Genomic DNA, 15,233 nt, shown 5'->3' with positions numbered 1-15,233 from the left:
TTCAATGTTGCAATATTGATTAATTAAAATAAAAAAAGCTGGAAAAAAAAAGTTTCTACAATTAAATTTTTGAAATCTTAAGTTAATAAAATCAATTAAAAAAGAAGTCACATTTAAAACTTTTTAGAATTGGTGCAGACTGATTGTTATAGGTTGGAATAAGTTGTATTTTTTTTTTTTTTTACCAAGGAAAACCTGATTTAATTGCAATTTGAATTGTAAATCATGCTTGAATGTTGTTGGATCAATCTTCGTTACTTAACCCATCTTTGGTTATTTTAGGTAATGTTTGGTTTTCGAAACATAAGAGATAAAAACAATGGGATCAGAGATAATACATTTTCTTACTATTTCTATAATTCATCTAAAAAATTGTTCTATTTATTTAAATTTTTTTAATTAAAAGGTGTGTTTATTCTTTTTTAATTTTTTATTCTTTCATTGGTTCTAATCACTCTTCCAAATATCGTATATATTTGAGTGTATTTGCTACCATTATTCAGTACCTTCTTATTCATTATCATAGGTAAATGTAATAATATTTTTACAATTATTTACTTGATAGATAGATAATGAATGAGATACATATATTATCAAATTAACTCAAGATTAAACTTAAATAATCTAACATATATAGATTTATAGCATATAAATATATGTATACTATTTACATTTTCTGAATAAAATAAAATGTATACATATTTCAATATATATTAAATATTTATACTATCTATTTATTTTACATTAAATAATAAATAATGGTGGAATAATGAATTTTTATACATATTTAAATATAAATATCCAATTTGTTTTTCCAGTGTTGATAGACAACGAATACAATAAGAAAACCTATTCTCGAGTTCCCATTGTCAGATGCCCTACATAAAACCCTAACAAGCAAGGAAAACACAAAGGTCTATCTTAGTAATTTCACAATATATAAGATACTTTCTCTAATTGTATTGTCTGCGTCTCTTTCACAAACGAAACCAAAGCCACAGCAACAAAAGCACGAAGGTGGAGAGAAACCTGTTTCGCTTTCCTCACAGTCTCATTCCTAAATTTCTCAGGAAAAAAAAAGCCCGACCTTTTTCCAAGTATTTTTTTAATTAATCCGAGTAAAATTATTCGAATCCGCAAGAACCCTATTTTTTGAATGGTTTACACGGTGGATTCATCAAATTCTCCACGATTTCCAAGGGACGGCGTGAGAAGTTCTCAAAGGAGAGAGAAGTCGTCATCTCCAAAATCAGAAACCGTAAGCGGTGAGGCTGAATCGATCAATTCTATGCTGGAGCAATCGAATGATTGGGCGGCGATTGAGAGTTCGGACAGTAAAAAAGGCAATGCAGGTAAGGCAAAGAAGCCGGCTTGGAACAAACCAACATCGAATGGTGTAGCTGAGATTACTAGTCCTGTTATTGATGCAACTTCATGGCCTGCTTTATCTGAATCCACTAAGCCTTCTCCAAAACCATCGCCTGCTGAATCATCCTCGAAGATTGTCTCTGATGGATCAATACCCACTCCCCAGGTTCTGGGTTTTTACCTGTTTCTTTTATTTTTGATAAAATTTAGGGAACAAAGACGAAAATAACGTTTTTTTTTATTTTGTTTTGTTTGCGTTAGTGAAATAGATTAGTAGCCCGGTGTGGGCTCAATAGATTTATGGATAATAAAAGAGAATTAAATTTCTGTAGTTTTGAAGAGAGTTTAATTGAATTTTGTTTCCATGTGCTGTCTATTAGGGACCGGTGATAGCGAATTCACCTAAGAAGCAAGGTAATAGTAATGCAAAATCTATCTCGGCAACAAACCATACAATGCCAGTTCGGCAAAGGCCTGTGAGGCGTGGCGGTGGTGGTGGTAGTGGAAGTAGCTCAGGAGGTGGACATTCACAAAATAGTTTTACTCACACTCCACCGCCGCCGCCGCCGCCACCATTTCCTATATTTCAAATGCCTCCCAATGGTTTTACTAATCTGGTACCAGCTATGCCAGATCAATCTCCCAGAGAACCTCTATACAGAGGGAATAACTGGGAACCTAGACCAATTGGGGGTTTTGTTCCTCCGCCGCCTGTGGTAAGTGAACACCGACGCCCCTCACGAAGAGGCAACTTTGGCCAGCCACCTGGAGATGGTTCCCACCGTAATAATTATGTTGGCAGACGTGAACAGGACCGTGGACATCATGGAAATTCAAGAGATGTTCATGTGCAGCAACAGAGAGCTCCTACAAGGGGCTTTCCTCGGCCTTCACCGCAAAATAGTGGTACATTTATTCCTCCCCAGTCTGTGAGACCATTTGCAAATCCCATGGGTTATCATGGTAAGCTCCTCTCTCCTTTTTCAATGGACACCTGTTTTGTTTTATTGTGGATTGGCAACTACGATTCATTTCTCTTTCAGATATGCTATTTATTCCGCCTCCAATAACCTTGGAACCTTATCCGGTTGTGCCGCACATGCAATCACCAACAATGCTGATGCCTATTCCTCAACCTCAACCTCTATCTTTATTGTTACTAAATCAGATAGAATACTATTTCAGGTATCATCATATTAGCGAGTGTCTTATAAGGGCGACTTTTAAGCTTCGTAAGATCTCTCTTCTATAGCTTCTTGAAAACTCAATTAAGAACTCCAATTGTGGTTTGCTTGTTTGCAGCGATACGAATTTATCAAAAGATGGTTTCTTAAAGTCAAAGATGGATGATGAAGGTTGGGTTCCTATTACTTTAATAGCCGGCTTTAATCGAGTAAGTGAACACTGATTTATGAGCTTAAGGGTCCCGATCTTTGTCCTTGGGTCCGCTTATGCCATATGATAAGTTTAATTTTGTCTATCTTCTCTTACAAGACACTTTTCCTATTTAAAATTCCCTGATTGTAAAACACCATCCACTTTAAGGGGAACTTGATAGTTCTTGTTTGTTCATTTTCTGGAAACTTTTCACTCTACCATTGAAAATTAGCCAGGCCTTTCTGATCTGATTATAAAATTTAAAGTCTTAATTTTAAAAATTAACAAGCTTGAGAAAGTCCTGGAAAACATTGAAGATCTAGATTCTTGAATTGATGGATATTAATAAAATTATGTAAAACCCAAGATATTGCTGTTAAAAGATATGGACTTTGTGCATGAAAGAGTTCCTAGATCAATCTTTCATGCATTAAGCTCTCTTAGTATAATTTTTTTTTTTGTCTTTACAATTCATCTGTCATGCAGTTACTATACCCTTTTATTTTAAATCTTACAATTTTTTATGTAATTTCTGCTTCTTTCCCTGAATCTGAGTTGAAGATGGTGATTATCTACTTTCACCAGATTTTTCCTTTTGTTTTCCATGACGTATACTCTCCTTATGGTTATTGATGAGCATGTTTCACCACAACCCTGGACTAATTTTTTAATAGTTTTTTCATCAATGTGTTGTTGAAGCAGTATCTTGGGTGTTTATTTCTTTGTGATTGTATTGCTTGTAGTGGCTAAAGCTGATCAAACTAGGTTCTGCCATATATATATATATATATAGTTTCCATTGATCTCCATCAATTTATTTGTTCCCTTTCATTCTTTCCACTTTCTTGAACTGTGGTGCTGGAACTCTGCCTTTGTAATATGAACAAACAGTGGTCTGGGTTATTTATTCACTTAGCAGCATCTTAGTTGCATCTTTCAATAAGACTTAATGATATGGAGGTGTGAGAAGAGTTAGATTCATCAAAATCAAGGTGTGTTTGGAAAAGTGAGAAATTATTCTTTACTGTTCTGTGTAATGCTACGACATTGATTTTCTCCTGATTTATATATATCAAGTGCTGATTTTCTGGGAATATCTAGGCAATAGAATCAGATACTTTTCATGACTGATCTTCTTATATATCATATAATTGGCTATCAATTGTTGTGCCAACCAACCTTAAGAGGCGGTTGTTATATATGGCATTGGATATAATTGCCATTTAGGGCATGGTAGTAGAATTGTGGAATGGGTTGCTGGTTATGGGGAGCAACCGGTGTTTGGTCATTAGTAATGACTGAGTTTGCTCAGTAAATTCTCTCCAATTCTCTGCTCACCAAAAGTTTTGAATGCAAGTGTAACTAGCTTCCTTTTGGGAAATGGATTTAAAAGAGATTTCTGATGGTCACTATAATCCAATTAAAAGAAATATAAAGGAAAATGGGAAGTATAACTGCTGTATTGAATTACTTGTGTAAATCAATTCCTTGTGGTGATTTTAAGAATTGGAATTAGTTTGTTATGGCATGTTAAATGTTGAGCAAAAGATGGCTGGTGGTTTAGGACTTTGGCTAAATATAGAGAGCTTTTAAGGTTCATGAATAGATGGAGTGTGTTGTTTCTGAGCTATATTATGCTATAAGAAGTGCTTCATCTTGTAGCTTTAAACTCGCTAATACTTCCTGCTTCCCAATCCATTTGCTTCATGCTTTCAGTCAATTGGCCATTGGTGTTTTGCCCTTAACATTGGGGTTGAAGCATGATGAGGTGCCTTTTGAAGTTGGAATTTTTTTTGAGCACTCACCCATATTGGGCATTTCTTAGCTAAGATCATTTGGGAGTTGTCTTTTGAACTTTTGTAAATGTGAGGTTGATACTAGTTGTTCCATCCTCTTGCATCATCGTTTGACCTTTGTGACCTGGTCCTATGTAATTCACAGGTCATGAGCTTGAGATGTTCTTTGACCTGAGGTTGAACTTGGTGCTTGTTATCTTCAATATTGTACACTTCACCAATCCTACCTCTCTTCCTTGTCTTTTTTTGGCTGTCTTATGGGGAATACTGAAATGGATGTATTATGGGGCATTCTGTGTTGTGTTGTCCTTCTTGATGTTTGCCTGATCTTTTAAGAGTATCATTCATTGTGATCCTACATTGAGAAACTGTAGATAATTTTTATGTGGTATCATGGGCCATAACTGATTTGTTTTTCATTTGTTGACATGGAAGACTCTGAAAATGCAAGATATGGTTTGCATAAGAGAATAATTTGTTGTGACTGAACTTAAAACATTCTCTGTCTGGTTCCTCATATTATGCCCCTTTCCTGTATGAGCTTGAACTGTTCAGCTATTAGAACCAGCTGTTCAACTTTTGTATACTTTTTTGAAGTTTCTTAATTCACTAAAGAGATCATTTATTTGTGCTGATCTTTGACAACAGCAATCTGTTCGAGTGGGGTTTTATGGTGGCAGTCCTCTTAAGTTGTCCTGCTTTATATACCTTGACCTGTCAGGGATATTTCTTTGCAGTAACTTCCTGCTAATAGGTGGTAGTTATATTATTCACAAATTTGTGGTTTTCTGTGCTACTATATCTAGCCTTGATATTTTCTCAAAACAGTGTGGGGATTATTCACAAATTCAAGCATGGTTTACTTTTAGATCCAATTCGTATTTTATTTCATCATTTCTGAATAAAAAGTTGTCCATTTTGAATTTAGATTTACTTCATAATTGATGGTTATGATTGCAAACCAACTTTATTTTATGCCCATGCTTCTGCAGGTTAGGACTATGACAAACAACGTCCAGTTTATATTGGAGTGCTTGAGGACTTCAACTTTGCTTGAAGTACAGGTACCTTCATTTTAATCCTTTAATATTAACCTAACCATCTGATGAATCTGGCAATATTGTACTTGAAATTTGTTAATGTTGATTGTGAAGTGTCAAATATTTGAATATTTAGCATGCAAGAAGTGCCTTTGCCATTATTTAAGATTTAAATTAATATCATTTTCTACTGTTTGATTTGAATGTAATATTGAAATTTAATCCAGGATGACAAAGTGAGGAGGCGTAATGATTGGATGAATTGGCTGCCTAGTTCTACAATGCCTCGCACTGATTTGGGCTTTCAGTCCTCTGCTGTATCAAGTTCTGATACTCTGACAACATCGTTTCAAAAGATCTCAACGGAGGATGTGGCTGCTGACCAAGATAGCACAACAGCTAAGACATGTGAGCTAACTATCCAGGCTGGAATCTCTCATCAGGAGGGTGCTGAAGGCACCAGTTCAAGCTTTTGAACTGAAACGATCATTCTATGCTACCACCGAATATGCAATCATTTTAAAAAGTAATGCACATGTTTCTCTGAACGGAAGTGAATGTTCCCCGGAAGGTGAGCAGCGCCTTTAGTTTTACCTTTTCAATTGTCGTGCCTGGTTTTGACAGAGTTTGACAAGGCGCATTGCGCGTAGAGCAAAACAAAATAAGAAATATATAGATATTTATTTTAGGATGGTAACTTAGCAATTTATAAGATTTTTGGTTCCTGTATAGCTTGATTTTGGTGTGGATGATTTCCCTCCCGTTCTTTTCTTTATTATTATTTTTTTTTCATTTTTTGGTAGCAGTGGTCAGTAACACCCATTATGGCGAGATAGCTATTCTCTCTCCACTACCAAGCAGCCTGCTATAACTCCTATTTTCTTGCTAATGAACTTGATTTATAGTGCATTTTACGTGGTTGGTGTGATGTTTTTGCCTCTTGATATATTCCCCAGTTTTAGGCATGGGTTGTATCTATACTTCAAAACCCACATGCCTTTTCGAGTATGGAAAATTTTTAGGCAGCCTGCTCCATGTCCAGACTGCCGTCCTACCTCCATGTAAGGTGAGCGTGTCTGCAATAGCAGATCCTTTTAGAGACGGGGAGGGCAGCAGCCTCCCCTAGGATTTTTAATTTTTAATTTCCAATATTTGTGCAAAAAAATCCTTTTAGTTTTCATATTATTCAACTCAGTCCTTGCATCCCAAAATCTACTAGCAACTGGATACTTGATTTCGATTTTTTCTTCATTTCTTCAAAGCTAAAAGTCTCTATGACCATGTGCATAGATATATAATAAACATATTAGTTTCAAGCAACAAGATACTCATTTTTCAAATTAGTTTTTCCTTTTTCCAATTAAAATTTTAAAGTAATATTTGTGCACTCAAGCGTGTGAGACAATCATAATCATAAAAAAAAAGAAGATAATTTAACTTATTGATCTTCTATTTATATGAATAGAATTAGGTGCTAACACAAGCTTGGCACTATATTACTATATTTCTAGTCATATTCTTGACTTTCCTAATTTCTTCTTCAGGATCCACCACTGCATGCCTCGTCTTATTCTTGTGTGCTTGCCAAAAGCTCCAACAATAGTCTTAAAACTAGGATGATGCGTAGTTGAAATTATATTTTGCTCTAATTATAATTTTAAAAATGTTTAGTTAATATATATATATATATATATATATATATTAGTTTTATATGAGCACCACTAAAATCTCTTTTGAAACCTTGACTGCAAAAAAAGAGAGATAATTTATAGTTTTTTTTTTTTAAAATCTACTATTTCAAATCACAATTGTAAAAACTATTATAATATCAAACACGTAATAAATAAAAATTTTATTAATTATCCTAGTTATGAAAATAGTTATCCTTCTAAAAATTTAAAAGGATTGTGGTTGTACTAACTATAATAACAATATTTTTAGGGTTTTTTCTTCTATTGCTTGATGTTACCATGACTTTTGTAAATATTAATTAATTTTCTTTAATTGAGTTTCATAAATAAAGTGTAGTGATTGATTATTATTTTTTAACAAAAAAAAATGAGGTCACTAATAACTTATTCAGCATTTTGCCTAGATGATTCCTTTTAGGAATTGTGGTGTGACCGTTTGAGTGAATGAGTAGTGTAATTAATATCACAAGTTTCTTACATGATTTTGGTCACATATAATTTTTTTTTTTTTGAAATATTGGAAACAAAAATAACTTATTTTTGTGTAAAACCAAGTGTTGATTAAGTTGACTTTAGAGGTTAACCTATAATTAGTTTAAAACTCGGATAAACCCAATTTAATTTTAATTTTTTTTTAAAATGATATCATTTAAGTTAAAAAATATATTAAAACAATCGAGTTAATCCAAGTAACTCATAACAAGAAATGGAAGGTTTTAAAAATGTATATTGAAAAAAACAAAAAAGAACAAGAAAAAGTGAAGTAACCAATAACTTGAGTCATCATTGTAACAACAAGATTGAAAGAATGAGGATTAAAGTGAAAAAGGTATTGAATATAGATGACAAGTTCAAAGTTATTATAAAAATTTTACTTAATTTTTATAAAGGCAATTGCTTGAAATTAGGGGTAAAATTATAAGAAAATCAAAGTTTAGGGTCAATTAGAGGTTAAATCAAAGAAATTCACAGCCAATAACCTTTTTTAAAAAAGCACTAAACTTCGAGGACTTAATTAATTGAAGATAGGGCTTAAATTGAAAGTTTAATGGTTAATGGATGGTTAATTTGAATAAATTCAAGACCAAAGATTAAAATAAAAAAGACGCTAAAATTCAAGTTGAAGTTTGGCAGGGAAAAAATTGCATGAAATTAAAAGTTTCAGGTCAATTAGGAATGCAATGAAAAGAAATCGAAAGTCGAGGGACTAAATTAAACTTTAATTAAATTTCTAAAATTAAAACCCTAAAATCTAAAATGACATTGTTTCATTTAAGTGAAACAACACGTATTAATTAAAACGGTGCTATTTTGACCAAACAGTAAAAAAAAACCCAAACAAACAAGGTTTATTCTAAATGCATTGTTATTTTCTTATGTTTATGATTGTCTTCCTAGAAAAGTGACGATATATCTAGAAAAACCTGAAGAACAAGAATGATGACTTTATTGACTCGAAGGTTAACTTTATAATTTTATTATATATCAAAATGTGAAATGCCTAAAAACATCCTTAACCGGAGTTAAATGATTTTTTTATTTTTAAAAGTAACAAAGTTTTTTTACTATATATCAATATGATTAAAAAAAAAAAAACAACAAAACCTCTAAACAATTACCAAATAAAAAATTAACTAAAAAAAAACATGATAATTTTTTTTAAAGTGAAATTATCATTTTACTATTACCACCGACAATGAATAAAAACATATTTAGAGTGAAAACGATCCGTTTTATAGCTGTTCTTTTAATTTGAGTGCAGGAGTGGTGGAGATAAGAGGTTAGTGGGCTAATCTATAGAGCCGTCCTGAATCATAAATGTGGAGAGCCAGCCCAACCTCATAGTTTTGGTTGTCAGATTGGCACAGGGTCCCCGGGCTACACTTGATCGGGAGTAAGCACCGATGAGATGACACGAGTTTAGCAACGAAGTCAGAAATCATCTGAGCACAAGCACCTACACTGGTTAAGGCAGGTAGATACGGGGAATCAAGTATTTTAGATTTATAGGTGTTTGTACAGACATCACTTTGAAAAGACTATCAGAGAGAGAACTCCACGTATGACTGTGAACATTGCTGTTGAAGAAGACAGTGGCTGGATTTTACTTGGAGGATTAGCAAAGAGATTGAAACGTGGCTTTGTGGGGCATGCAAACTAGCTTTTTCTAAGCTTTTCCCTTAGAACCTGCCGATCACTGTAACCAGCACCTAAAGAAATGTCAAAGCTTGTCGTTTAGCAGATAGAACCATCGCTATATTCTACCGAGCACTAGCAGATGGCCATTCTGGGAGCATATATAATGCTCCTTCGTAGATGCTTTGCATGTTTTTTGAGGCCATCTTGTCAACGTACAAGCATGGCTCTTTTATGGCTAGAACATAATCACCATTTTCATTCTCAATCATCATATTTCACGTGATTCCTGTACCATGGACCGGAATACAATGGATGGTGCTTTTCTCTTTTCTCTAGTTTTGTTTTTTTTTTCTCTATCATTGATTTCAATTGCTAGATCTATTCTTAGATCCGTTTGTGTATAGTATATCATGACTAAATTCTTTTGAAATCAAATATCAAACACGGGATTAGAACAATTGGCATAGAGTAAGTGGATGAATATTTTTCTAGATACCATCATTGCTTCTTCTTTTTTTTCTGGGAAAAGAAGTTCACGGCCCGTGAACCTTCTACCTCGATGCAGCATTGTTCCCTCAAAGTTTTCATCAATTGCAGAAAATTCGCCACTCCTGCCTCTGATTGGAGCCTAGGATGTGTCTCAGTCTTAGTCTGGCTTCTTTTAGAACCAACTACCGATCATCATCTTGGTAAGCAATTACCTCAAGTATTAGCTAATGAAATGCGAGCCTCTTCCCTGGCAGATTCCTTCTTTCGCTTCTCAGCTTACAAGGCAGTTGCCGCTGAAAGCCCCACTTTCCGCCTGACTTGCATCTCTTTAATTGATAACAGGAGGGATCAAATGTCTTGGAATATCCATAATCTTCTCCATAATATCAGGTCTGAGTTGCTGTTAACCTAAATAACCTATAAATTGTTCGCAGTCGAAACTTGGAAATAATTGAAAAACATTTCCATTCTTTAATTTCTAAACTAATCAAAAGTGCCAAGACAAAAAACTACTGTTTTGAGATTTCCGAGGACTCGTAAAGGAATCAACCTCCCTGGGCACAAGAAAGTGAAAGAACGAAATGGACAAGAGAAGCGTGAAGCGTTGTCTCCCTGTACCTCCCGTCTCCTCTCTTGTGGTACGTCTGCATAATGATATAGATTGTAGACCTGTATATCACTCTTTCACCTCTTTATTTACTTATCTGATATCTGTATGTCATCTGTTAAGGGAATAAAGGCACCATCAAACATTATCGTCCTTTTAATCCAATAGAGTGGAGTGGCAGGCGGTAGTCTTGTTTTGACCAAGAGAAAAAAAAAGAAAAAAGGGAATCCTTAGTGCGTGTTATATGCAGATGTGACTGGGTTGGGATGAATTGTCCAGGTATCATAGAAAATTGGCATGGGAGGAGACAAAAAAAACTGGCTTTTGTCTTAATCCGCGTCTGCTTTTTCTTATTACACACACTACTTCAGTGAGCACTACATGTCTTTCATAGAGGAATTGCTTTTACGTGTGAAACATAAACTATCATCAGTCTTTATGAAAATTTCGCAGGGGTGGGTTGTCTTTATATATCTTTTCTAAAATTTTCCTTTCTTTGCAAAACATGTCATCCTTTATGCCCCCGCATTAGTGATTATGAACCACAATTGAATTTCATGAATATTGACCTATCTAATTAACTATGACCAGATGCTATTATACACCAGCACATTTTGCACCCCTCGTTACCTATGAAAAACCCAAAAACATAGTTAATGAACTTGATTCCTGATTTTATAGGTTAATTTATTAATTGCTAATCTATAATCTAGCAAGAATCGAGTTTTATTTCAACCTAGATTAAATCCATTAAATCACAAGATTGATTTGATTAACCCGTTCAAACCTTGATGAAACTGATGGAATCAACTTTAAGGATATTTTTTTAATTCTTCTTCAAAACAACATGATCACTTCTTTTAAAAAAACACAAAATAATGTTATTTTAGGTGATCCCATGAACACACAATCCTAGCCTTGAATCTTGTTAAACAAGAGGCCGGGTCCTATAACTCTATAAGGATACGAAAGGCATCGTAGTTGGACCCAGCTAGTTAAGATTTTGACAGGCATATAACCATTTACGCGCACGAGCATTGATCAGCAAATGACTGCTATCGGATACCAATCCTTTAGATCCCAAATGATTATATAAAGCTTAGCTTTTCTACTACCAATCAGAGTTTAACCAGTCCGGGTTTGAACTCAGGACTCGGTAGCTAGCTAGGGCGTTTGGTTACATCGAGCTAGCAGGCTATTGTCACACTCTCGAAGATCATTAAAGCAGCTTGCTCTTGTCAGAGGGAGGAGTTAAATAACCTGGAACTCAATTTTAGCAAATCTGGCTGGCTATCAATCGTCTTTGCACACAGGCGGCTATGTCAACCTCAGCACAGCAGTATAGAGATGCATCCACGTCATCAGTAGGTCTGATCCCGGGAACTGACAGCCTTTCAAGCTTGCCAAACTGATTCTTGTGTATTAAAATCAACTTTGAAAGTGCTGCGCTATTGTAGTATTACAGATAAGATGTTTGCTTTCCCAAGTTACCAACGAAAGGTGGGATTGTTTTTGCATTATAATAGCCTTTTCGATTGAGGTTTGAAAAAAACAAATCTAAAAAAATTATAAATTATAGTTTTTAATCAACTAGAATATTAAAAAAGTTTTCCGTGAAACTTGTACAAGAATATAGTATTTTTAAATCTATGATTAAAACAAAAACACAGAAAGCACAACACCATGTCACAGAACACAAACATGGCCATAAAGCACGACTAGGCTGAAAAGAATGAAGAAAAAGATTGAATTTGCGGAAGTGATTGTATTTGATTCTGAATCACATTCTTATACAGAAGGAGGCTGCAACTGATTCCTACAAGTCAGGAATCAGTTGCTGCATTGTAGCTTCATTAGCTACACGTTAGGAATTACATATGGAAAGTGAATTAATACATATCTTCTATTTTATACAACTCTGCTATTTCTATATACAGGAATACTTCATTTCCTAACACTCCCCCTCAAGTTGGAGAGTGGATATCCTGCACTCCTAACTTGCGAACCATAGGAACAAAGATCTCTTTTCCCAAGGGCTTAGTCAAGACATCTGCTAGTTGATGTGCAGAATCGACATGCTTTGTAGTGATAGAACCATCTTGAATCTTGTCGCGGATGTAATGACAGTCCATTTCAATGTGCCTAGTTCTCTCTCATGAAATACTGGATTGGCTGCAATATGTAACGCAGCTTTATTGTCACAATATAGTAAGGCAGATTCATGGTGTGAAATTTCCAAGTCTTTCAGTAGACATCGCAACCATGTCAACTCACAACAGGCTCCTGTCATTGCTCGGTATTCTGCTTCAGCAGAAGAAAGCGAAACCGTTTTCTGCCGCTTCGACCTCCAGGATATCAGTGAAGGTCCAAGAAAAACACAATAGCCCGTTGTAGATCTCCTAGTGAGCGGACAACCAGCCCAATCTGAGTCACAATAAGCTCTCAACCTTAAGTCACTCTTGGAAGAGAAAAATAGGCCTCTGCCGGGTGCTCCTTTTAGATATCGAACAACTCGAAGAGCTGCTTCCATATGAAGTTTTCGGGGCTGCTGCATAAATCTACTCAAGACATGTACAGCATATGTTATGTCCGGTCTAGATACAGTCAAATAAATCAACCGACCCACCAATCTTCTATATCGGTTTGTATCCTTGAGCAGGATGCCCTTGTCCGATAATTTTAAGCCTCGTTCCATAGGAGTATTAATAGGAGCAGCACCTGATAAACCTGCATCCTCAATGACTTCCAGTGCATACTTACGTTGTGAAATAAAAATTCCATTCTTTGAAGTAGACACCTCAATTCCAAGAAAGTACTTTAAGTCACCAAGATCTTTGATATGAAAATGTTTATGCAGGAATTGTTTAGTTGCAGCAATGTTACCCGGATCATTTCCAGTTATCAATATATCATCAACGTATATCAAGAGGACAGTAAAAGACATACCCTGCTTCCTGGTGAATAAAGAATAATCTGCTCTTGATTGTATAAAACCAGCAGAATGCATAGCTTCGGAAAATTTGGCAAACCACTGGCGGGATGCCTGCTTTAAACCGTAAAGTGACTTGTGGAGGCGACAAACTAGATGATCCTCCCCCTGGCGCCGAAGACCTGGTGGCAGAGACATGTATATCTCCTCATCTAAGCTGCCATGAAGGAACGCATTGTGGACGTCCATCTGGTGCAGGGACCAACCGTGAGCTGCTGTTAAAGCAAGTAAACAACGAACAGAGATTATTTTGGCAGTAGGAGAAAAGGTATCATGGTAGTCGACCCCTTGCATTTGAGTGAAGCCTTGGGCGACTAAACGAGCTTTGTAGCGCTCGACAGAACCATCCGAATGATGTTTAACTTTGTAAACCCATCTGCAGCCAATTGGCTTCTTGCCTGATGGAAGTGTCGTGAGAGACCAGGTGCCATTAGTTTCAAGAGCATTCAGTTCGGTGCGCATGGCCTGCTGCCACTCAGGATGGACAACAGCCTCTGCATAAGACTTAGGCTCTGGAACGGTGCTGAGCTGAGCAACATAAGCATGATATGCAGGAGTGTAACGATGATAGGAAACAAAGTTTGCCATGGGATAACGCGTACCTTTGGTTGGACCTGGCAGCAAGGTGGCTGATTGGTTGGAGGAAACAGTGGAGCAGATAAAATCATTGAGCCTGGCGGGCGGAGCAGCATGGCGACTGGAGCGACGAAGTGGGGTGGGTTCGGGGGGCTGTGGATTTTCAACAGCAGGAGATAATGGCAAAAGAGTTGGGGAAGTGCATGATGGAGATGGGGCAGCTGGAGGGATTGGGTCGGAGGGCCTGGGGCGACGGGTATAGGTGCGAAGGATGGGTGGATGTTGGGTTGATGGGGAATTTGTAGGGGCGGGTGGAGGGGAACATGAAGTTGCAGATGGAAGTTGTGGAGAAGTGTCGGGAATGGAATAAAGAGAAGTTGTGGCAGGGTTTAACAGGGGAATAGGACCAAATTCAACGGGTGGAGATGGAAGGAAATCGGGTTTGACCGAGGCATAAGGAAAAATATTTTCATGAAATCGCACATCGCGACTAGTGAAAATTTTTTTAGAAGATAAATCAAATAGTTTATAAGCCTTTTGACCAACAGGATAACCAATAAAAATTGAGGCATGGAGCGAAAATCAAATTTGTGAGTAGGACGTACATTTGTAGCATAAGCCAAGCATCCAAAAACCCGAATATGAGAAAAAAGAAGTGGCTTTAAGTAGAGAAGTTCAAATGGAGTTTTGAACGAGAGTACGGAGGAAGGGAGTCGATTGATGATGTGAACAGCAGTGAGAGCACAGTCTCCCCAAAACTGGGTTGGAAGTTGAGCTTGAAATTTCAACGCTCGAGCAACTTGTAAAATATGACGATGTTTGCGTTCCACAACCCCATTTTGTTGAGGCGTGTAAACGCAGGAATGCTGAAAAAAACACCATTATCTTGAAAAAAGGAACGAAGTGATATAAATTCACCACCATTATCACTTCGGAAAATTTTAATTGAAGATTCAAATTGTGTGAGAACATAACTAAAGAAGCGTTTGATAAGAGATTGAGCTTCAGATTTGTGTCGCATCAAAAATATCCATGTGAAACGGGTATAATCATCAACGATAGTAAGGAAATAATAAGCACCCGAAATGGAAGGATGTCGATAACGACCCCAAATGTCACAATGAATTATTTCAAAAGGTTTTATAGATGAAATGACACTAG

General features: G+C 36.1%; 1 protein-coding gene across 2 annotated transcripts; it reads left to right on the top strand.

Moving 5' to 3' along the window:
- Positions 1 to 948: 948 nt before the first annotated feature.
- On the top strand, positions 949 to 6,490 carry LOC118061999 (la-related protein 1C). Of its 2 annotated transcripts, XM_073409459.1 has the most exons (7): positions 949 to 1,534; positions 1,749 to 1,782; positions 2,002 to 2,331; positions 2,412 to 2,553; positions 2,671 to 2,761; positions 5,534 to 5,605; positions 5,809 to 6,490. In XM_073409459.1, the coding sequence occupies exons 1-7, from the start codon at positions 1,157 to 1,159 to the stop codon at positions 6,055 to 6,057; spliced, it is 1,296 nt and encodes a 431-aa protein (XP_073265560.1). In that variant the 5' UTR covers positions 949 to 1,156; the 3' UTR covers positions 6,058 to 6,490. The 2 variants fall into 2 exon arrangements, with proteins under 2 accessions (XP_073265560.1, XP_034931556.1); XM_035075665.2 differs by having other exon boundaries at positions 950 to 1,534; positions 1,749 to 2,331.
- Positions 6,491 to 15,233: the final 8,743 nt, after the last annotated feature.

This window comes from Populus alba, chromosome 5 (assembly GCF_005239225.2).
Source record: "Populus alba chromosome 5, ASM523922v2, whole genome shotgun sequence".
Taxonomy (NCBI): Eukaryota; Viridiplantae; Streptophyta; class Magnoliopsida; order Malpighiales; family Salicaceae; genus Populus; species Populus alba.
This window is presented reverse-complemented; position numbering and strand designations above follow the sequence as displayed.

Coding starts and splice junctions, on each gene's coding strand:
- LOC118061999 (XM_035075665.2), top strand. CDS start 1,157: ATGGTTTACACGGTGGATTCATCAAATTCTCCACGATTTCCAAGGGAC. Junction 1,535..1,748: donor GATCAATACCCACTCCCCAG/GTTCTGGGTTTT, acceptor GCTGTCTATTAG/GGACCGGTGATAGCGAATTC. Junction 2,332..2,411: donor AAATCCCATGGGTTATCATG/GTAAGCTCCTCT, acceptor TTTCTCTTTCAG/ATATGCTATTTATTCCGCCT.